Source organism: Phoca vitulina, unplaced genomic scaffold, assembly GCF_004348235.1.
Source record: "Phoca vitulina isolate PV1807 unplaced genomic scaffold, GSC_HSeal_1.0 scaffold80, whole genome shotgun sequence".
Taxonomy (NCBI): Eukaryota; Metazoa; Chordata; class Mammalia; order Carnivora; family Phocidae; genus Phoca; species Phoca vitulina.
This window is the reverse complement of record NW_022589783.1, coordinates 5,678,655-5,703,083: the sequence shown is the minus strand read 5'-3', so window position 1 is coordinate 5,703,083 and position 24,429 is coordinate 5,678,655. Positions and strand designations below refer to the sequence as shown.

The following is a 24,429-nucleotide window of genomic DNA, read 5'->3' as shown; positions in this document are numbered from 1 at the left end:
ATTAAGTACAATGACTATGGGCAGTCTACGGAATCCTCTGATCCACACATCCACAAAAGCTATTAAATTAGGGAAAACCGCAAACAGATAAGTATGTTTTAAATGCATTCTAGATGACAGGTGTGACAAAATTAAAAATACTTACAATTACATCAAATTTGGAATAAATATCTACAACTTTTCCTAAAAATGAAAACAGAGGTTAGAAAAATGTCCTAGGAACAAAAAATAACATTTAAAATCTATCTTAACCAGATACATACTAGCAATTAAGTATTGCTAAGTAACAAACTTGTCTAACTTTAAATGAACATGAAATCACATGTTAATGGAAGATGTGAAAATAAGCCAGTTAGAATTCTCATTAACCCGAGGGCTCCTTTGTGCTGACTTGATCTGCCTTATCTAAATTTTCATCCCCAACTCCTGCCCGCCACCCACCGGATCTGATCCATTGACTATTTAACAGTAAATTTGCCCCCAGGGGACAAAGTGTGGTCTCCGAGGCCCTGGTGTGATCAAACCCACAGACCTGACTCATCCACCACAGGCAAGGCCGACACTCGTCTCTCTACAAAGACGTTCAAGGCTTTGATGATGGGAGTGTCCGGGTGGATGAAGGCGATGTTGTGGTAGGTCCCAATTCCAAGGGCATCCAGGTTCTGCTTCATGAAGGCAGGCTTTGGCATATCAGACATCTAAACAGGAAGATAAACACAAATGCTCTAGAGCCCAAACAGACCTTTTTAATGTTCACATGTCCACACTTGGACGAAAAACTTACGTATAACAAATTAAAGTTCGTGTTCTCTACCAATCTACCTGGCTGTCTGAATTAACATGGAAATGTTACGTATAAGAATTGTAGTTTTTGTTCAAACTGGTTTCTATTCTAAGCTTATATTTAACTACTCAGTAAAATACCGCACAACACACAGATTGTAAGGTTCCCTTTCCCTTCACTCACTGAAAACGTGGATGGAAGAGGAAACAAGAGGTCTCTTTGGAAATTAAGACCCATAGCCACCCAAGAATCCTTTATTCTTAGTTATTTATGTTAAATTCCTGGTCCTGCCGTCAGCATTATTTACGAAGAACCCACACATTTCCAAACCCAGAGCGTTTGATGGTAATGGTCTGAGTTGCGGCTAAGCTAGTCCTCACCCCATCCCACCCTACATCCTGAACTCTCCTCTGGAGGACTCTAACTTGTGATTACTAGGAGCAAAGAACAAGCCAACTGAACAGAATTAAAAGAACCTTTAAAAGTTCACTTTTCTTTTCATGGGCTGTTTTAGAGGAGGAGGGAGAAGTCAGAAGAGAGAAGTCTAGGGTCACGTTTGACTAAAACAAAATAAGGTCTATGGTTTCAAAAATCCACCTTGTATAAAGGGTATAGTTGATTCCGTCCTCCTGGTGTACCTTATAATTATCAGGAAAAGATGAACAATTAGAAGAAACAAAATGTTCAAGTCAAAGAGTTCATCAATATTCAAATCATGAGAATCCTAGAAATTTAGAGAAAAAAAGAAAGACCTATTAGGTCATCTAGCCCATCCTGACGCAGGTTAACCCCTGTTCCATATTGTACGCCTAGGCTGTCACATGTCTCCACGGGTAAGGCCACTTTTCTCAGAAAATGATCTCAATTCAGTAAAAACCAGGATCTGAAATTTATTTAAAATTCTGTATTTTAATCTGAAAACCTCTCGCTGCACAGTCTACGAGCGTGATTTAATTACCATATTGGCCCAAATGTAAGGCGGTAGTGGCTGAAGCAACCTCCTCTACTCTTCATGGAAGAGACAACACCAAGGCCTGTCTCCAGCTGATACTCCTCGTCCGCAGGGCACAGCCTCGAAAACGGGCTGGACTCGACCTCGTCACACCTGGGAGACCTGGGGCGGGTTTAACCCTCTGAGCCAGGCACCTCCGAGCTGAGGGGCAGCAGGGGGAGGGAGGCCACGAGAGGCCGCGGGGCAGAAACCACTCTGCCATGTGCCCGCGGTGACCTGCAAAGTCGTTCCACCTCGCAGTTTCACCACCTATAAAATGGGATTAATCAATATACCTACCTGAGAGGGCAGAGGCGAGGATTAGCCGTGTCTTGTGAAGTGCTTAGGACAGTAGCTGCCCCGTCATCAATGCATAAGAGTATGTAGCTCTGACGATTAACATTATTTTACAATGCTTACTCTCTGAGGGGCTGAAAGCCTGTGGGCCCTGAATACATGGCCCCAGCCTGGGTCCCGTCCAGCCTGGACGCCGAGGTGGCGGCCCGAGCAGCGCACAGGCCTGCGCACGACAGAGGTGATGTCTGTCCAACCATCTCCACACGTCCCTAACTGTCCCCGACACAGTCTCTCCACTAAACTGTGTGCTTTTCAGTAAACTTCCTACCGTCTTTCTTAGCATTTATTTAACCACGGAGAGTGTTAGTTTTACCCGTAAACTACTAAAATATAGGACTGGCTTGATGGACAAGGGATTCCTCCCACTTACTAAAACCCCTGTGGTTCTGCCTGCAAAACGGAGGCAGAGCCCCGGGCTCCTTTGCATCACCCCAGAATGCGAGTTTATTTCCGTAACTGAAGCTGTGTGGAAGGAAATGGGAAAGCTAATGTGATGTAGATTTTTAATGTCTATTAAGTTCTTTCGAAAAATGATTTCACGGGGTAGCTGGGTGGCTCAGTAGGTTAAGCATCTGACCTGTGATTTCGGCTCAGGTCATGATCTCAGGGGTGTGAGATGGAGCCCTGCGTTGGGCTCTGCACTCAGTGTGGCGCCTGCTTAGGATTCTCTCTCTCCTTCTCCCTCTGTCCTCCTTTCTCTCTAAAATAAATAATCTTAAAAAAAAAAAAAATGACTTCATGTGATCTCTTCTGAAGCAGGAATGAGGCCTCCTACTGGTCACAGCTGACCAACTACTCTAACCTCAAACTCAGTGCATGTAATCCAAAGGAAAAAAATTAAAGCCCTCTTGTAAAAACTCTGGTCCTTCTGAGCCTCTTTTAATACTGACCAAAGAGATCAATATTATGGATGATTATGAAGACATCTCATTCCAAATACAGTTGAAAAAACCTACAGATAACACAGCCCAAATTTGGACCAACATGGTACTCTCTTGCCAAAATTTTATTCGCTTTGTGTTTTTCTATCACAGCAATTTATAATAAGATAATCCTGGGGACAGTATTTTTTGAATGTTTCCAAAACCATGATACCAATAAAGCATCATAAGGCAGTTTGCTATAAATACTGGCTCAATTTATCTTACACAGCACTTTCTTAGACTGACTTGCAAATTGCTTTACTGCCCTCATATTTTAGGTGATAAAATATTCTAATTTAAATAGAGAATTCCAAGTATTTTTATTATTTTGATACTTGCACTGAAAGGCGATTGCTTTTTAATTGGAATCAACTTGAAGAATGTACAATTTAAATAGAAGTAAGTTGAGAAATGGCAGCTGAGAAACGGAGACCTCCTAACAATCCCAATTCCAAAATTAATGTCTCCTACTGAGGTGATAGGAGCCAACTTACTTGAAGTAAATTAGTTAAAGTAGATGCAACTACGTCTTTAGAAACACTAAAAACTACTTACAAAAAGCTGGAGGAACTTGAGGATTCTTTTGTGGGTAAGTATATAAAGTGCATTCCCACTGATAGGGTCAATAACTGGCAATCTGTGGATTTTATTTTTGATCAACGAGTATACAGCGTCGAAGAGGCTGCGGGAAAAGCCATCAAAGTTGTTAGGAGGCTTTAAAGAGAGATGTAAAACGCTCTGGACCACCCCTGCTTTAGAAGCATTTTCAGTGTTTTTACATCATAGCTTGTAATAAAAGGCTGACTTGACTTAAAACCGTGTTTTGGAAAAGTTTTAAACTGGCTATCTCAGCAAATGTTTTGATTTTTTGGTCTGTGTTAATGGCAGATACCAGAGCCAGCTCCAGATCGCTAGGAGAGAAGTTTCTAGCAGTGCGTTTAACGCTGCTGTTCGAGGGACGGCAGCGGCGAGCCCCTGGGACCGCGAACGGACACCAGCAGCGTCGGGAGCTGTGGACCGCGCCCCGCACTGGGGCCGACCGCGTGCGGCCCACTCCTGGACCGCCAACCAGGAGACCGGTGCGTTTACCTGGTTGTTTGGAAATAAACTAATAAAAATCAGTATTCCACTTTTTCTCATTCATGCTTAGAGTTTGAAGAACATTTTCATACAATGTGGAAATGTATCAGAGCTGTCCCAGAAGGCCTGGATCACAATGTATGTGCTAGAGCGCTACTGAGGGGCGGCGCGTTCTTCTGACCGCCTCTGGACCAATGTCCAACGGAGATTGCCCTTCAACATCGGGGCACATTAGAGCCCCTGGGGGGGGGGGGGGGGCTGCTGTAATGCACATTCCTGGGCACTACTCTCCAGAGGCCACCGAGCAGGTCGGACGTGGAGCCCAGGCATGGGCAGAATTAACAAGCTCCCCAGAGGGTTTGTGCGGCAGGTGATCAGGATTTTAAAACTGTTTAGTATGACCATCTTCCCAGCCTCTTATCAATCCTTTGGGCAAACAATGGCTGAGTCTATGGTCTCTAAATTTATTAAGTTTAATATTTGAAATAAAGGAGGCTGTCCCCTATCTAGATTAAAAAAAAATCTATCAATCATGGAAACAAAACGAGAATCTGAATGAATGTTTTTAAAGGAGAAAAACTTTACACGTTTACCTTGCGTCTGGAGATATATTCACTAAAGGCTTAAATGTTTCTTGTAAATAAAGCTCTGTTTTTATAGAAAGAAAATATACAATTAGTAACACATTTGCTGTTTGCAATTACATAAATTTCTCTTCAGTTTACAGATAACAATTAGAAGGATTAAAAACCGAAATCAAATAAATCTACTTTACCTAACACTACTGTATAAATTATAGTTAGGACTATTTTAAACAATTTATAAACTATTTTCAGGATGTTGCCATTGTGGAAAAATTAAATATTTGAAAACAGTATTACAATAGATGTTTTAAGGAGAAGAAGTCAAGCAATTGGATGTAAAAAGCAGTACCAGCAGAGGTCACTAGAATGCTACCAAATTACTATCACCCTCCAGAGATGAAGCGCTCATGAAATCCTTTAAAACTAATTTTCGTAGGTTTTAACAAACTTTGTTAAGCATTCTTAAGTTTTATTTTACCAAACTAATGCTCAAAATCTGTATCTTGGGGATCTTTGTAGTCTATAGAAATTATCTTTCTAAAGATCCACTGTAACTAATTGCCTTGCTGAGGTTTCTCTACAGAAAGCATTCAAGAATATCTTGACATTACCATTATTACTACCAAATACCATGTAATATCAAATTGTAAATATACTTAAATCTTGGTCTTACATTACTTATATAGAATTTGATAAGAAGTATCTCTCTTGGTGTTAAGTTATATATTCATAATAGGCAGTGCTAAGATACAGATTTCATGTTGACTGAGTTTGTTTGGTTTGACTTGATAAAGCCATTAGAAATCAACTGTATCATTCGATGAAACTTATAGGTCAAAAGGAATTAAAAGAGCCCCTAGCCCTTTAGAGAATTCTAATGGACGTTCAGATTTCACAGCTGCCACTCACAAAGGTTGCTTATCATTCCAAGCAGATTTTCCATTTTTAATTAACGTTTTTCTGTCTACAGGTCCCTCCGTTTCTGTCCAGGCTTTTCTGAGACCCCTACACAAGCCCTCCCCCAACGTCCATCAGACTGCCTTCCTCAGTGACTCCCACCCCGTCCAATCCACCCCCCCGCCCCACCGATCCAGCACGATGGGTCTAAGAACAATCACACAGTCGTAGAATGAGAATTTAAAAAGTAGCTCCATTTCAGAAAAGATCCTGTGATTTTAAAGGGTTATTTTTTCATGTGATTTATCCAAATCTTCCAGTTTAAAGTTCATTTGTTCTATGTTTCTCCATAATTTGTAAAGAAATAATTATTAAATTTAAGAACAGATCCTTGCTTTTGTTAGTTGTAGGAGGCATTCCCCTGCTGCATTTTCTATATAGAGACATGTCTGTGGGCAAGGACAGCCACACTCAGAAGTGAGTGGTGACTCCGCTGGGGGCAGCGGCTGGGGCCCAGGCGAGCTCATTCGTCCTTATGTCCCAGCCTTAGTATACAGACTCGCTGTAGGTTCTCCATAAATGTCCATTCAACAGAATGGATCGTATTTATAATAGTATGGTACACTACCGAGATTAAAATAGAAATGTTTTAATCATGTAGTTTATTAAGCAGAGAGAGAAGGATCCGTGAAGTTAAAACATATTTTACACATTAAGAACATTTTTTTCCTGATATTAAAAGATTTTTAACGCCCAATTGTGCTTACCCCTCCATGTTTCAATCTTATGTTCCTCTAATTCATAAATCTGTACCTGCAAATGAGAAAAATTCTTATTTACAAATGTTAACATATACTACATAAGAAAAATTACTTCATAACTACTGCAGAGTCCCATAATTCAGCAGGTGGAAACAAGATAATTCAGAAATACTGGAAATATAAAATGCTCTACATTTCTTTGAAGATAAATGTTTTCTAAATTTAAAACATAATTCAGGCGACTGGCTGGCTCAGTCAGTGGTGCGTGCGACTCTTTTGCTCAGGGTTTTGAGTTTGCACCCCACGCTGGGTGTAGAGTTACCTTAAAAATAAAAATCTTAAAAAAAAATAAACTAGTTATAATATTTTTGTTATTTTAATATGAAAATTTCTGATACACTTAAATTTTAAAATATAAATGGACATATATACCCATTCCTTCTTTTTAAAGATACAGAAAATTTTTAGCAACTCTAGTTTAAAGGACAAATGGTTAAATTGTGCTAAGGAGAGATAGAGGAGAATTTACAACCAACACCAGAAATACAATTATAAGAGGACATTATGAGCAATTATATGCCAACAAATTAGGCAATCTGGAAGAAATGGATACATTCCTAGAAACATATAAACTACCAAAACTGAAACAGGAAGAAATAGAAAACCTGAACAGACCCATAACCAGCAAAGAAATTGAAGCAGTAATAAAAAACCTCCCAACAAACAAGAGTCCGGGGCCAGATGGCATCCCAGGGGAATTCTACCAAACATTTAAAGGAGAATTAACACCTATTCTTCTGAAACGGTTTCAAAAAATAGAAGTGGAAGGAAAACTTCCAAACTCATTCTATGAGGTCAGCATTACCTTGATCTCAAAACCAAAGACCCCAGTAAAAAGGAGAATTACAGACCAATATCCCTGATTGAACACGGATGCAAAAATTCTTACCAAAATACTAGCCCATAGGATCCAACAGTACATTAAAAGCATTATTCACCACAGCCAAGTGGGATTTATCCCTGGGCTGCAAGGGTGGTTCAATATCCGCAAATCAATCAACATGATACACCACATTAATGAAAGAAAGGACAAGAACCATATGATCCTCTCAATAGATGCAGAAAAAGCATTTGACAAAGTACAGCATCCTTTCTTGATCAAAACTCTTCAGAGTATAGGGATAGAGGGTACATACCTCAATATCATAAAAGCCATATACGAAAAACCCACAGCGAATATCATTCTCAATGGGGAAAAATGGAGAGCTTTCCCCCTAAGGTCAGGAACATGATGGGGATGTCTACCCTCACCACGGCTGTTCAACATAGTACTGGAAGTCCTCGCCTCAGCAATCAGACAACAAAAAGAACCAAAAGGCATCTAAATTGGCAAAGAAGAAGCCAAACTTTCACTCTTCTGAGACGACATGATCCTCTATGTAGAAAACCCAAAAGGCTCCACCAAGAAACTGCTAGCACTGATAGGGGAATTCAGCAAAGTCACAGGATATAAAATCAATGCACAGAAGTCAGTGGCATTTCTATACACTAACAATGAAGCAGAAGAAACAGAAATCAAGGAATTGATCCCATTTACAATTGCTCCAAAAACCATTAAGATACCTAGGAAAACCTAACCAAAGAGGTAAAGGATCTGTACTCTGAAAACTACAGAACACTCATGAAAGAAACTGAGGAAGACACAAAGATATGGAAAAATATTCCATGCTCATGGACTGGAAGAACAGGTATTGTTAAAATGTCTATGCTACCCCAAAGCAATCTATACATCCAATGCAATACCTATCAAAATACCATGAGTATTTTTCACAGAGCTGGAACAAACAATCCTAAAATTTGTATGGAACCAGAAAAGACCCCGCATAGCCAGAGGAATGTTGAAAAATAAAACCAAAACTGGAGGCATCACAATTCCGGACTTCAAGCTCTATTACAAAGCTGTCATCATCAAGACATTATGGTACTGGCACAAAAACATAGATCAATGGAACAGAATAGAGCCCCGAAGTGGACCCTCAACTCTATGGTCAACTAATCTTCGACAAAGCAGGAAAGAATGTCCAATGGAAAAAAGACAGTCTCTTCAACAAATGGTGTTGGGAAAATTGGACAGCCACATGCAGAAGAATGAAACTGGACCATTTCCTTACACCACACACAAAAATAGACTCAAAATGGATGAAAGACCTCAATGTGAGACAGGAATCCATCAAAATCCTAGAGGAGAACACAGGCAGCAACCTCTTTGATCTCAGCTGCAGCAACTTCTTGCTAGACACATCTCTAAAGGCAAGGGAAGCAAGGGTAGAAATGAACTACTGGGACTTCATCAAGATAAAGAGCTTTTGCACAGCAAAGGAAACAGTCAACAAAACTAAAAGGCAACCCACAGAATGGGAGAAGATATTTGCAAATGACATATCAGATAAAGGGCTAGTATCCAAAATCTATAAAGAACTTATCAAGCTCAACACCCAAAGAACAAATAATCCAATCAAGAAATGGACAGAAGACATGAACAGACATTTCTCCAGAGAAGACATACAAATGGCCAACAGACACATGAAAAAGTGCTCAACATCACTCATCATCAGGGAAATACAAATCAAAACCACAAAGATACCACCTCACACTGGTCAGAATGGCTAAAATTAACAAGACAAGAAATGACAGATGTTGGCGAGGATGTGGAGAAAGGGGAACCCTCCTACACTGTTGGTGGGAATGAAAGCTGGTGCAGCCACTCTGGAAAACAGTATGGAGGTTCCCCCAAAACTTAAAAATAGTTATCCTATGACCCAGCAATTGCACTACTGGGTATTTACCCCAAAGACACAGATGTAGTGAAAAGAAGGGCCATATGCACCCCAATGTTCATAGCAGCAATGTCCGCAATAGCCAAACTATGGAAAGAGCCCAGATGTCCACTGACAGATGAATGGGTAAAGAAGATGTGGTGTGTGCGTGTGTGGGTATATATATGTGTGTATGTATATATATATATATATTCCTCAGCCATCAAAAAAATAATGAAATCTTGCCATTTACAATGACGTGGATGGAACTAGAGGGTATTATGCTAAGCGAGATAAGTCAGAGAAAGACAAATACCATATGATTTCACTCTTATGTGGAATTTAAGAAACAAAACAGATGAACCTAGGGGAGTGGAAGGAAAAATAAGATAAAGACAGGGAGGCAAACCATAAGTGACTCTTAAATATATGTAACAAACAGGCTTGCTGGAGTGGAGGTGGGTGGGGAGGTGGGGTAACTGGGTGATGGGCATTAAGGAGGGCACATGATGTGATGAGCACCGGTTGCTATACGCAACTTATGAAATACTGAATTCTACCCCTGAAACTAGTAATACAATATATGTTAACTAAATTGAATTTAAATAAAGAATAAAAAAAATTTCCATTTTGTGGAAAACCAGCCATAGAAAATTTTACAAAGACCCTACAAAATCTTTCAAGTGGGAGCTCCCAATCTCACTGAAAATTCAATAGGGGTAAGGTTTGAAAGTAAGACTGGAGATCACCCAAGGAAGAATTAGCACATGTACGATCAACGACACTAAAACCGGAAAGATGAACACAGGGTCAGAGACCTGTGGGACGGCCTGATACACAAGCAACTGAAGTCCCAGGGGAGAGAGAATGAGACAGAGAAAAATATCTGAAGAAACAGCAGTCAAAAACTTCCCAAATTAGGTGAAGAGCGAACCTAGAAGATCATGGAAACGCAGCATACCTGGAGCAGGATACACACAAGGAAAACCAGATGCAGGCGCGTGGCCGCTAGCGCTGAAACCGAAGGAAAGAGACAGTCTTGAACCAGAAGTGGACTATCCAGAGGACAGAAAGATAAACCTTTCTATTGACTTCTGATCCTAAGCACTGGGAGGCCAAAGGACAATGAAATGACATCTTCAAAGTGTTAAAATGTTAGCTCAGTTTCTATAAAACAGCAAAGTGTTCTCCAGGCACGAGGATGACATCAGGACATTGTCAGATGAACAAGAACCAAGATGGTTGGTCACAAGAGAACTGGACGGCGTGGCCCAGACGGGAGCTCCTCGGACCGCGGGCGCCGGGGGTGGGGTGGGGGTGGGGGGCGGTGCACACACCACAGGCAGCGGTGAAAGACGGCACCTCAGCATAAAAACTATGAATGCTTTTTCTTTCTACTCTTCATTTTGTTTAAAACAAAAATAAGGGCAGATTAAATGGAACTACATTTTATGTAAAAAGCTCAGTATTAACTCCAAATAGATTGTGTGAAGTGAAAGCGGACTCTGAAATTCATACCGCAACCAGAACAGTACAGCGCGGAGAGGTATGGGAAATACCAGTGGAGCTCTGCCAGCCACGATGGAGGGGACAGGGCTACACTAGTCTCCGGCTGCAGACAACTAGAAAATGGGGGAAAATATGTACAACAGCAGTTCTCAGACATTGGGCAATCAGCAGGGCAGGACTGCCACGCCCGGGAGAAGGCACGCAAACAAACCGAGCCCACGATCACCACATCTCTCTCGAGACTGTGACCCAGTTGGGGCATGACACTCCCGCTGAGTTAGAGAGACAGAAATCAAAGTCTGGGCAGATGGAGCCAAGTGGAATTTGTGGGCAGAAAACCAGACAGGAGGAGCTGTCCAGAACAAGAGAAGGCGGCGCTGAGATCTCCTTGCGTTTTTGACTGAATACTAAGCAGGTGTGCCCGGGGTGAAAGGACAGGAGGCCAGGCCAAGACTCACAATGGAAGACATTGCGTCTTGACCAGGCAGAATGGAAAGTCCTCGCTAAACCACCAAGGAATTCCACGGAGATCCCAGAAGTAACAGAACTGAACCAAAGATTAACACTCTAACAAAGCTTAAAAACTGGCCCCCCAATATAAGCATTTGAAAAGATGCTCATCATCATTAGCCATCGGGGAAATGCAAATCAGACCCACAATGGAATAGCACCTCACACCTGTCAGAACAGCTAGTATCAGAAAGACAAGAAATAGTGTTGGCGAAGATGTGGAGCAAAGGGGACCCTCGTGCACTGTTGTGAGAATGAAAGTTGGTGCAGCTGCTGTGGAAAACAGTATGGACTTTCCTCAAAAAATTAAAAACAGGGGCGCCTGGGTGGCTCAGTTGGTTAAGCGTCTTCCTTTGGCTCGGGTCATGATCTCAGGGTCCTAGGCTGCAGCATGATTTACAATAGCCAAGATAAGGAAGCAACCCAAGTGTCCACTGATAGATGAATGAACAAATGCACACACATACACACACACAGGAATATTAGTCATAAAAAAGAATGGAATCTTGCCATTTAAATGCGGCAATGTGGATGGACCTAGAGGGAATTATGCTAAGTGAAGTAAGTCAAACAGAGAAAGACAAATACTAAAGGATTTCACCTAATGTAGAATCTAAAAAACAAACAAGTAACAGAAATACACTCATAGATACAGAGAACAAACTGATGGTCGCCAGAGGAGAATGGGGTGAAGGGACAAGAGAAACAGGTGAAGAGGACCAAGAGGTACAGACTTCTAGTTATAAAATAAGTAAGTCATAGGGGTGTCTGGGTGGCTCAGTCATTAAGCGTCTGCCTTCAGCTCAGGTCATGATCCCAGGGTCCTGGGATCGAGTCCCACATGGGGGGATGGAGTCCCACATTGGGCTCCCTGCTCAGCAGGAAGCCTGCTTCTCCCTCTCCCACTCCCCCTGCTTGTGTTCCTGCTCTCGCTGTCTCTCTGTCAAATAAATAAAATCTTTAAAAATAAAATAAATAAGTCACGGGGATATAAATAAAACTGTAATTAACTTTGTATGGTGACAGATGGTAACTAGACCTATTATGCTAATCAGTTTGTAACGTATAAAAATATTGAATCACTATGTTGTACGCATGAAACTAATATAATATTGTATGTCAATTATAACTTAATAAAAAAAGAATTTGGACTGTATATTTAGACAACTGCTTTTATAGAAATTTTGATTTAATTAGCTACTGCTGATTTTTTTATTTTATTATTTTAAGACTTATTTATTTTAGAGAGAGCGTGTTTGCAAGGGTGGGGAGGGGCAGAGGGAGAGAGGGTCTCAAGCAGACTCCCCACTGAGCGCAGAGCCCCACGTGGGCTGAATCCCACAACCCTGAGATCATGAGCTGAAACCAAGAGTCAGACACTTAACTGAGCCACCCAGGTGCCCCTTGCTGAGATTTTTAATAGGGGTTTAGCTGCATTTTATCAAAATATACCCAGTTATTGGGGCGCCTGGGTGGCTCAGTCGTTAAGCGTCTGCCTTTGGCTCAGGTCATGATCCCAGGGTCCTGCGATCGAGCCCCGCATTGGGCTCCCTGCTCCACGGGAAGCCTGCTTCTCCTTCTCCCACTCCCCCTGCTTGTGTTCCCTCTCTCGCTGTGTCTCTGTCAAATAAATAAATAAAAATCTTTAAAAAATATATATCCAGTTAATAATCATATTTGTGTTGATTTTGCTAGTTCAAAAGCAGACATACGATCATTATAAAGAAAACCAATATTCACCTGCATTGGTAGTATTTAAGAAATCAGATACCTCATGCAAAATAAATATGGGATACATACAAAGTCTTTGGTAAAACTTAATTCTAAGAGTATCTTTTTTTTTTTTTTAAGATTTTATTTATTTATTTGACAGAGAGATAGAGAGCACAAGTAGGTAGAGAGGCAGGCAGAGGGAGAGGGAGAAGCAGGCTCCCCGCTGAACAGGGAGCCCGATGTGGGACTCGATCCCAGGACCCTAGGATCACGACCTGAGCCGAAGGCAGCCGCTTAACCGACTGAGCCACCCGGGCGCCCCTAAGAGTATCTTTTTTTAAAATAGATTTTATTTATTTATTTGAGAGAGAGTGAGAGAGAGCACCAGCAGGGGGGAGGGGGAGAGGGAGAAGCAGACTCCTCACTGAGCAGGGAGCCCGATATGGGACTTGATCCCAGAATTCTGGGATCATGACCTGAGCCCATGGCAGATGCTTAACCGACTGAGCCACCCAGGTGCCCCCTAAGAGTATCTCTTATGTTTTTACTTTCTCATTTTATACAGGAATTTAATTATTGGGCAATATTAACCATTACATGTAAAAAGAATAGTAATTAGATTGTCTTTTACTTTTCAGATACCCCAAATAGTAATAAAGAAAAAAAATTATACAATTCAGTCCTTGCCCACCCTTGCAAAAAACAAAAAACAAAAACAACCCCCCCCACAAAGCAAGCAACCCCCCAACGAACAAAAACCAAAAAAGCTGGTAGAATCACAAAAATCATAGTGTTAGATAAAAGGCCTTATGTGGTTCTCAAACTATGCTTTTTTTTTTTTTTAAAGATTTTATTTATTTATTTGACAGAGAGACACAGCGAGAGAGGGAACACAAGCAGGGGGAGTGGGAGAGGGAGAAGCAGGCTTCCCGCTGAGCAGGGAGCCTGATGTGGGACTCGATCCCAGGACCCTGAGATCATGACCTGAGCCGAAGGCAGACGCTTAACAACTGAGCCACCCAGGTGTCCCTCAAACTATGCTCTTATAAAACAGTTGGACCAGGGACCAGGGACCAGGGAGTTCTCCCACTAAAGTAAGCCAGCAGCAGTCTTTTTGTAACTGGCAGAAAAATATCAAAACTGAATTTCTCCAATTTTAAGGTTTACTTCTTTAAAACCACAGAGTACATATGGTTCTTGTGAAAAAAAATTAGGGGGTAACTGCATGAGGTTGCACTCCCATGGACAGGCCTGGGAAGATAAGCTCTGTGGCACCAGACCATTCATGGGTCCACGCAGTCACAACACCGCAACACGCCCATAATGTCATTAAAGATCATAAATTTAGTGACTGTATATACACTGACGTGCCCTGCCCGTTATATACATACTTGTAAAAATCAACTACCAGCACCACCACCCCTCTACACATATGCAGAAATATACAGCTCCAATGACCGACATAAGGATTTCTGGCACTTACCATGGGTGACTTATAGTATCTATGTAGTATATTTATGAAATCTGTAATTGTTAGCATTCCTGGAACAAAGAATTATATGTTAAATATAAAACTATGAAAAATTTCACAGGATAAGCAAACCTGGAATATTTTCTAGAAAAGCTTCTAAAACATACTTTAAAGGTATCAAGCACGTTTAATGTATTATATTATTTAGGACTATTAGTCTGTGAATTATCTACAACAAACTAAGATAAATTTAGCTGAAATTAAACCTGACAATAAGTACAATGGAATCAACCACAGTATTTGGCAATTCAGTGATAGAAAACTTACTGATTAACATAAAACCTCACTGAAGACTTGCAGCTACATGTAAATAATTTAATATACTTGACAATAAGCTAAGGTATTCCAGAAGCTTTACACACAGGACGCTTCCGGGGGCATTTGGATTGTTTCCTGAGAAGCATTCTACAAACGATAGTTCTTTAAGTATTGATTTAGCACCTAGTTATTAAGTGCCTACTATGGGCCAGATTCCAGGGCTACAGAGATGAAGAAGATATGAAACTTCTTTGAGGAAACGGTCACCTAAAGCAGGAGGCAGACAAACTGGTAGTTTTAAATCAGCGTAATGCATACTAGGAGAGCCAACATCCGCCGTGATCTGTACAATGAGAGATTCTGGAGTTCAGATACTGAGTTACAGGATGTTTCCGATAGGACAGCAATGACTTAGCGCAGGCATCGGTCACGTCTACATGGCTTCATCTGCCTGGTCCACAGAGCAGGGGCTGCCCGCATACACGCGAGCAAAGGCGGCCCACGGTCAGGGGTCAGCACAGCGTCCTCTGCGCACTCTGTTCCCTGGCCTCACAGCAACTGGCAAAGGCAGAGAAGCTCCTTCAGGGAGCCAGAAAGGTACTGAATCAAAAGAAACTGGATAACTAAATAAACATGAAAAAGAAACTCCGTGGCAGCACCTCAGTGTTTTGAATTTGCTAGCGGCCCCACCTGACCCAGACGTAAAAGCCAGGAGTCCTTTAGCCTGGCAGTATGTTTTCGAGGCTGAGTTCCAAACCAGCACCTATTAGGATACCTTGGGCTTTCTGCTTTTAGGTTCCCATTTCAGATTTCTTCCCAGGCCCACACTGCTTACCTACAAAGCTTTGTTTCTTACTCTCCCACAGTGGCGCTGCTCGAACACCATTGGCTACTAAGGCAAAGAAAGCCTTTTTCACCTAAAGACAAATAGGAGAAACAAAAACATACTTTAAAGTCCATACATCAGGGGGAAAAATACCTTCAACCAAAATATCCAACCAGATCTTACCAGTTATTTTCAATGTTAAATTTTATAAGTTTGAGAGGCTAAAAAGAGCTGAATTTATTAATATCGGCAAAAATACTTTTGTATTATATTTAAAGACTGGAGATTTTTTGAAACTGAAACAATGCAATTCACTTCAAAAAATTTTTCATTGTATCTAAAGACTTTGTACACAGAGACTTTATACAGTTAAAACTGTATAAAAGAACTAAACTTCAGTTTAATTTCTCCTGTATGTGGTTATTAGTTCTTTTCAAAACGCTGAAGTTATACCAAATGACCTGAAATGAAAATCTGTTTCTCATATGTTCAGTAATAAAACAAACAAGCATCCTTTCTCACTTCCTGGAGGCTGAGAAGAGGTATGAGAGATGTAATATCCTTGCACTTTGGTATCGTCTAGAGACAAATGTTCAGCATGTGCCGGAGCCTGTTCAGGGTGCGCTCACATATGGCGTCTCCGTGAGCCCTGGCGACACAGCCCGTCTGGGGCACCACACCAGGTTGCTATGGCACCGGAGGGGGTGGTGTGTGAAAAGCCAAAAGCTCAGTGCTGAAGATGACCCTCTAAATGCCCAGAACAAATAAACACAGGTAAAATGGCTCCCCTTTATTAAGAACTGAAGAAATGAGGATTAAAGCAATTCTAAAGTATCACTCAGAGCTGCTCAACAGGCCAATATCGTTCGGTTGCAGCAGCTAATGCAAATCATTAGAAAAATGGTGGCGCCACAGCGCGTATCAAGAACCACGAAAACATTCATACAGTTTGTGCACTAGCTTTTTCTCTGTTGAATTACGTAGTCATCCTAAATTTTAGGAGTAGGAATCAAAGATGTTCAATGTGGCATTATTTCTAATATTGAAATTGGAAAAATATCTGCCCCCAACAAAAGAAAATGCATTAAGTACTAGATTACCAGTGGGAAAAAAAGTATCAAATATTAAAATTAGGAAGACCACGTTGAAGTAAAAGAAAGAAGGTTTATAGCAGTGAAAAACATCGGCTATACAATTATACATTACAATTATATAAAATATGTGTTTAAATGAAAAAGGTCAAAGAGAAGTGAGCAAAAAATTAAATGATATTAAGGAGCTGGGACAGTGATAGTGTTTCTTTGAAAAAATTTCGTGATATTTTCTTTTTAACTAAGAAAGAAGGTTCTCTCTCCCACTGTATTCCAAACCCCTGCTAACTTAATAATGAAAAGTAATGAGAGAATTACAGGAACCCAGACCTTCCTATCAGACTAGGATTAATCATTCAGCACCTGTTTATGCCTTTATTACAACACATCTTGCCTTTGTTTGACAGGAGTTATGTAGGTGCTCAGTTCAGGGATGACGGGTGGGTGAGGAAATCTCGTTAATTATTTTCTATATTTGTCCCAGCCTGGTCCAGCACTGTGCCCTGATGATGTACAAGATCATCGGGGACTCCACCTGTCCGCTGAATGAATGGCACAGGACTGGGAAGAGGCGTAGGGCCATTCAGGTGACATGAGAGAGAAACAGCAACTTGGTGGCATCCATAAACTGGTCAAATATTTTTTGAACCACAGCATGTATCAAGAACCATGAAAACATTCATGCTGCTCTTGTAACTAAATGGCACCCAGGGATGATGGGCCAATTTGTAAGGTCTGCTATTTCTACCTGGATGATGCTCTGGGAACCCTTGACTGTGGTCCCAGAAAATGTTATAAAAGAATATGGGGGAGAAGTCACAGAGAAACAGATTTTAAAACACATTAAATATGAACTCAGCTTGTTTTTCTAAACTGGCTGGAGTAGCAAGGGAGTGGGGGGTATCTTGTAACCACAAATTACTTATTGTTTTCCCCCAAAAAAGAGATTTAAAATAATTTATCAAGATCACCCATGACACCCTAAGTGATCACAGCTGTTGAAAACCCATCTCAGAAGGTTGCAAGTCTGCCCAAGATGAAGTACCTACAGAAGCCATACAAAACCTACAGATCACTGTTTGAGAGCCCGGCGTGTACCACGCAAGCAAGATTCGAGAAGCTACAATTCCCCAGAGAAGAGCAGCACGTGATTCCAACGCAATAGTCATTTTGGAATTTTTTGTGGGCATTTTCCAAATCATCTTCAAATAGGTGAATCTCAACAGAAAATTGGAATCTATCAAAAAGAATCAAATACACCCCAGGTGGGTTAAACAAAACCACACCTAAGCACACATCACTGACAAGATGCTAAGAACCGAAGGCCAGGAGAAAATCAAGCTAGAGAAAAAAGACACGAAGACACTTTCAAAGCAGCAACCACCCCACTGACAGCCCAGCAGGGGTCCGTCAGTCCACACTCTCAAACACACGGACTGTTCTTCAGAAACACACACAAGTGGTGCTTCTCTGGGGATCATTTCCCTGACCAACCTTCTCCCGAAAAGCTCTTGAACAGCCCTAACTGCTATGAAGTGAGCGTTCGAGCCTCACAGCCAGTGTAGACACACCACCAACGGAAGGATGCACAGCGCTGATTCTCAATGCGGCAGGTCCCCCCCGGGGGACACACGGGCCACGACCCGGACGCCAGACGCTGACACGGTGTGCGGCGACCGTGAATTCTGCTGCAGCCGGTCAGCGGCAGGGTAGGGGGTGAGGAAACCCCCCACTGAGGCAGCAGTCCAGTGGCCAAGGGAACGCTAGGAAGTTAACGTGAGGAGCGCCGTCACTGCCGCAAGAGAAGGCAGAACAACCAACACTGAGGAGAATACTTGGAAGTAAAATACCTCCCGCTTCTTTTCAGTGGGTCAGTCGCCAGACGCACTAGAAACTTCTGTGGGCTCAGGTCCTTGGCCCTCTCCGAGCCTCGGTGTTCTGAGGTACAACATGGGGCTAGCAGGTAATGTTCTCCTCCCAGGCGACGATGCAGACTAACTGGCCTCGAATGTGACGACATTCAGCAGGGTGCCAGCACGAAGAGCCAAAAAGAGCACACGCTTTCGTGTCCTAGAGTGACCCGGCCAGCAGCAGACACAGATTCACTGCTCTGACTTCACCCGCCTGCGCCGTCGACGCGGCCACACCTCACGGCGGGAGGCACAGTCCACGCTCCAAATGCCCAAGGCGGCATCCGGAAGGGCCGAGACCCACTTCCGGAGCTTTGGCGCAGCCGCAGCAGCTTCCGGCTCTGGCCACGCCCCCCCGGCCATGCCGGAGCCTCTGAGCTCGGCTTTCTCGACACCACGTGCGTGGGGTTGAAGAGCAACTGCAAACTATACTTAGAAAATTCTTCACAATGACAAAAGGCACAGGGTGTTACCAATGAACCAATAAACAGGATAAAAAGAAGGCTGGCTCAATCCGGTTCCAATCTGCAGGAAAAAACTCTTGGGGGATCCTGAGTACCTTTGAAAACTTTGTTTCAACTGATATGCAATTTGCTCAAAGTGTTATCAGTTTTAAAATGTACTTTTCAGTAGGATTTTCAAACAACCAAATGTGATAATTAGGTAAGGAAAGATGGAAAATAAAATTTTAATATAGAAATGATTTTTTTAAAACCGTAAGCTCTAAGAGATTCTGGCAGTCTAATGCCAAGTGGAACATCTGTGTTCCAAAATATGGGAATCTGGTTCCTCTGACGCTTCACTGTTCTCTATACAGTTTTACCCTGATTTTCAGTAATTAAGCTGATCGTAGGGCTTTTAAAATTAACGCTGATGAACAGCTAAAGCTCTTGAAAACTACCTAATTTGGTTTCTTACTAAATTTTTACATCAGAGCTTGTCCAGTGGATTTAACACTACCCGCTGCACGAGGAGGGGCTGGCTTCTTAGGTGAGGTACCCACGACCTCCACGCTCCAGCCCAGCTGACGTGTTGCACTGGTCTGCCCTTTTTTTTTTTTTTTGGCACTTCTATGTCACAAAGTTCCTTCTACTTCAAGTGCACTTACCTATTACCATTCTACCTATGAAAACCCAGTTGACCTTTAATTTCTAACTCCACAACCGAAGTTACCCACGTCACTCCAGTCAAGGTTGACATTCCCTTCTCTCTACTCCCACAGTACCTCATTCAGCTCCTGTTACTTTTGGAGTTTCCCTCGTGTCTCCTTAGGCTTAAAAATGGCAAAGTAAACACATTTCTGACACGTTTTCCTGCTGAAAAGTTCCCCCCAAACTACAGGGAATAGAAGCTGGAAATGGAATGAACTAGGAGGTCTGTAGGGCAGCAAGCAGATGGAGGGAGGTTAATGAGTGACAGAGCCTTGCTGGGGAGGGCCAAGGTGGGGAGAGAAGCAGACTGACCTCTCCTTGCATGCGGAAGACCCAAGACTGGAGGCCCTGGCAGGGGTGGGGATGGGGCCAGAGACAACAGGAAGCCTGGTTCAGATCGGGGAATGGCCACAGCCGCCTGCCACCACCCGAGGATCACTTTCTGGAGAACCTGCTCGGCAAATACGATGTACAGATAGATACGAACACCGGGGGCTGCCTATGAAACCGATCAGTGACACCCGGCGAGAAGCCCACTTGTGCATCCACGCACATTCTTGCTGCACACCCTTCATGCCGAATAGGCAGCCCAGATTCACAGCCCCTTGACAAGACCTGGAGCGCTGAAGCTGCAGACGCTCCAGCTGCGGACACATCTTCCCCGGAGGGACACGGAAACAAAACTTCCCAGAGGTAGAACCAAAGGCAGAGAGAGAAAGAGGCAGGATAGAAATATTAAAGGATCACTTCAGGGAGCCCAAGATGAATCGAAGTCCCAGAGAAAAAAAACGGTAGGAAGAAAATTACTGAAGACGCGACACAAGGAACACAAACCCAAGCAACGTCCACGCCCGGTTCCAAAGGGGCATCATGGGCCGGCACGAGGAATACAAAGACCACAATGAGGCCTGTTAGTCTGAAATTCTGGAGTATCAGATACAAAGAGAAAACCCCAAAAGTTTCAGAGGGGAAAACTCATGTAAAGGTGGAGCATAATTTTAAAAAGTCACAACCGATTTCTTTTTAATACTTGCATCCAGAAGTGGTGGAATGATGCTTTCAAATTTCTAAATAAAAATTATTTTCATCATGGAATTCTATACACAGCAGTCTACACAGTGAGTAGGGTAGATACAGATACTTAAAATTTCACGTACTGACCTCCCGTACATCTGTCCATGGGAAGAGTTAGGGTTGAATGTGTCCCCCCAACATTCATACGTGGGAGCCTTCACTCCCAATATTGATGGTATCTGGGGGTAAGCCTTTCGGAGGTGATTAAGTTTAGATGAGGTCACTCGGGTGGGGCCCTGTGATGGGATCAGTGGCCGAGCTCTGCCCTGAGAGGACAGTGGGAAGGCAGCCATCTGCAACCCAGGAAGGGAGCCCTCCCGGGGAACTGAATTGACCACCACCTCCACCTTGGACTTACAGCTTCCACAACTGTGAGAAGTCAGTCCCTGCTATGTGAGCCCCCAAGCTGTGCTGGTGTGTTACGGCAGCCCGGGAGCCCGAGTGGGCTAAGACAGAAGCTACGGAAAAATGTGCTCCCCCCGCAAAAGAGGGAATAAATCAAAGAAGCAGAAAGCTTGTGTTCAAAAGACGGGTGTTGCAATGGAGGAGAGGGAGGAGGTATTCCTGGCCTCAGGAGACAGTGATGAGCAGGTTGGGGAGTGAAAGCCGGAGCAGGAAGACCAAGGACCAAGGACCCAGAAGGACTGGCTCCAGATGGAGCTGAAAACATGTCCGACAGGTCTGACCACAGAAGTCAGAAGGTGTACTGAATTGTACAAAGAAGGAAACGTAAATATAACTAGTTTCCACTGGGCTCAGCCGTGAATAAAACTGACACAGTCAAAATAAGGACAGCCAGGAAGGAATTCACTGCTACCTGAGACCCAGCTACGCTGGGACGATGGGGGCAGGAAGGCCACACAAGGAGCAGGAAGCCCCATCCGCCTGACCCGGAAGAAAAACGCGTCTGAAGTCCGTGAACTGAGGTAACATGGCAGTCCAGTCTAGGTTTCACAGCTGAACTGGTTGTTTCTGGGCAGTGTGACAAGGGCGTGAGGGACGGGGACACAGGCTGCTGTGTTTTACTGTAAGCTTTTCATACTACTTGACCCCTGGAGCTACTCCTACGTCCTTCTTTGAAAACCCACACACGGGTCCCTAGTGCGCTGCCTGTGGGGGTGAGCAGGCGCCCTCCCTAGTTAGTGCAGGCTTGCTGAGGGCAGGGCCACCGGGTCTTCATCCCCCCACTCTTAGCACAGTGCTCGGCCCCCACTTTTATTCTTTTCTGGAACACCGATATGCTATCATGTCCCTCGTTCCGTATACCATCTACTTATTCACTCACTGGTCCTAAGAATAATTTAGCTTGTTGAGGAATCTTTGTCTTTTATTCTTAGCTATCCCCCTGGTTTCAAGTCCTCTGTGAAGTACGTGACACCATCAGCAAAGTCAGTCCTGAAGTCATTGTCCCAAATGTTGATGAACTGAGAGTAAAAGAATCCTGTTTCTTAGCTTGGGTTCCCCAGAAAGCAGAGCCTGGCTTGCACGTGCCCGAGGAGCAGGTGTGGAGGATGGGAGCAAGACGGCTAGCAGGTGAGCCAGCGTGCCGATGGGCGGCTGACGTGGCCCCAAGCACGGGCAGGCTGGCTCAGTTCCACCCGAGGGTGCAAGTGGAGGCGTTTCTCCACTGGCTTCTCTCCTCCGCTGGTCAAGGAGGCTGGAGGTATGCCGGCGGGCCTGGGCTGCGGCGCCCCCCCACTGTACCTGAGTGAGGCGAGGGGTGGCTGGAGTCACAGGTGACCAAAGAGGATTTTAAAATGGCGTACAAGAGGCATCCAACGCAACCGGAAACCCTCAAAGTTCTTGTGAGGTCCACGCTGAGCCGTGGATTCACTCACTGAGCCGACAGACTGCGCTCTGATGTCTCCTCCATCGGGGCGCCGTGCCAGGCTCTGTCAGCTGTCTAGCTGGAACCGAGCTATGCCTGTCCTGCTTTCACCTATGGAACTGCCCAAAAAAGAAATCGGGCTCGACTTCTGTGACCTGTGTTTGTCAATTCATGGTAGGTTCCTAGAGATTACTTCTTTGACTTACTAATAATTCATTCACACATCTTACCTGGGACTGGCACCACATTCCCCACCCACAGGTTTTTTTGTTTTTGTTTTTTTTTGTTTTTAATCTGTTTTCTTTTTTTCATCTCTAGCCTGGGGCCCAGAACACTCTTCACAGTTCCTGTGATATCACCAAGCTTGGCAATCTGCTTTCTAAGTCCCTTTATTGCACTAGAATGTGATTCATCTGGGTCAGAAAGCAAACTGGTTTAGTGCAGACAGGCACCCTCCCATAATCTCTACACCCATCTCAGGCTTCAATTTCCTCTAATCACCATCTATTGCATTTTTTCCATTTTGAAGATCATTTTCCTTGATAGGGAAGAAGTACAAAAAGAGCTGAAGAGCTTTACTTTCTCTTTATCGGCACTTGCAGCACAAATCCCAAGCAAGAGGCCTTGCTCTCTCATTCCTTCTTGCTTTTATTTATTTTTTTGAGGGTGGTGGGGAGGGGCACAGGGAGAAGGAGAGAGAGAATCTTAGGCTAAACACGCAGCACAGAGCCTGACGCAGGGCTCGATCTCACGACCATGAGACCATGACCTAAATCAAGAGTTGGTCACTTAACCAACTGAGCCGCCCAGGCGCCCCCCCCTTCTTACTTTTAAAATAAGCAAGCCCTGCACCCTCTCCACTTGTGAACCTCAATTCGAGTCCCCACTTAAGACCATCCTGGGTGGCCCCTCCTTGTCATGCCCCTCTCTGAGCTTGCTTTAATACTATGCTCTTCCTTCTTTATTTTCTACGTGTTCTAAGAACTTGGGCTTAGCACACGGTCACTCGGATGCCTGCCTGTTTCCCCCCTTCATTTGCTCTCGGGTTTTATTAAAAGTTATATTGACTGAAATAGTTTGAGCAACAAAATAGTGATGGATCATAATTGAATAGGATACATATGTTCACAAATCTATGCTGACATAAATGATTGAATAAAAAAATCAGTGGGAGAGAAAAATAACACGTCCTTTGCAGAGGCATTCCAACTAACTTACATAGCTACTGTGCTCTCAGGGGGTGGAGCGCAGCCCTGCACTGCACACATGTGCTGTGCCCCATAACTTCCTAGGAGGACAGCACGGACGCGGAGAAACCTGACGAAGACCACATCAGCCGGGTGACCCATGTTCAGGTCAACAGTGGTACTAAGTGTATGGACCCTTGGTAGGACAGGATGAAATGGCACCTTATTCTCTGTGGTCTTCCTTCTAAAACGCATAATCCCAATCTGACGGTGAGAAAAACATCAGGTAAATCCCAACAGCGGGGTCTCCCCCCGGAAGACCTGCTCAGTGCTCCTTAAAACTGTTAAGACCACAGGAGCAAGGAAAGTCTGAAACACTGCCACAGCCAAGAGGCGCCTCGGGAGACGTGGTGACCCAGTGTCACGGGGTAGCCTGGGTGGGATCCTCAGACAGAAAAATGACATCAGGTAAAAAGTCAGGAAATCTGAATGAACTATGGGCTTTAGGTGATAATCTTGTATCAATACTGGTTCGTGAATCATGACAAGCGTTTGCCACACTGATGACAGATGGCAGGAATGGGGGAACCGGGGCATGGGGTGCCTGGGAAGTCCAGACTCACTTCACAGTTCTTCTATAAATCTAAA

At 43.5% G+C, this 24,429-nt stretch overlaps 1 protein-coding gene across 11 annotated transcripts in view; it reads right to left on the bottom strand.

The window, feature by feature from the left end:
• The window catches only part of PRKAG2 (protein kinase AMP-activated non-catalytic subunit gamma 2), a 252,372-nt gene that overhangs the window by 9,921 nt on the left and 218,022 nt on the right, over positions 1-24,429 (bottom strand). For 10 of the 11 annotated variants that reach the window (XM_032394363.1, XM_032394364.1, XM_032394365.1 and 7 more), the window contains 7 exons: positions 15,550-15,631; positions 14,409-14,467; positions 6,384-6,429; positions 4,729-4,783; positions 3,611-3,737; positions 533-698; positions 146-183 (listed from right to left, as the gene is read on the bottom strand). In XM_032394363.1, coding sequence (XP_032250254.1) covers positions 146-183; positions 533-698; positions 3,611-3,737; positions 4,729-4,783; positions 6,384-6,429; positions 14,409-14,467; positions 15,550-15,631 — 573 coding nt within the window. The other variant, XM_032394368.1, reaches the window with a different exon arrangement.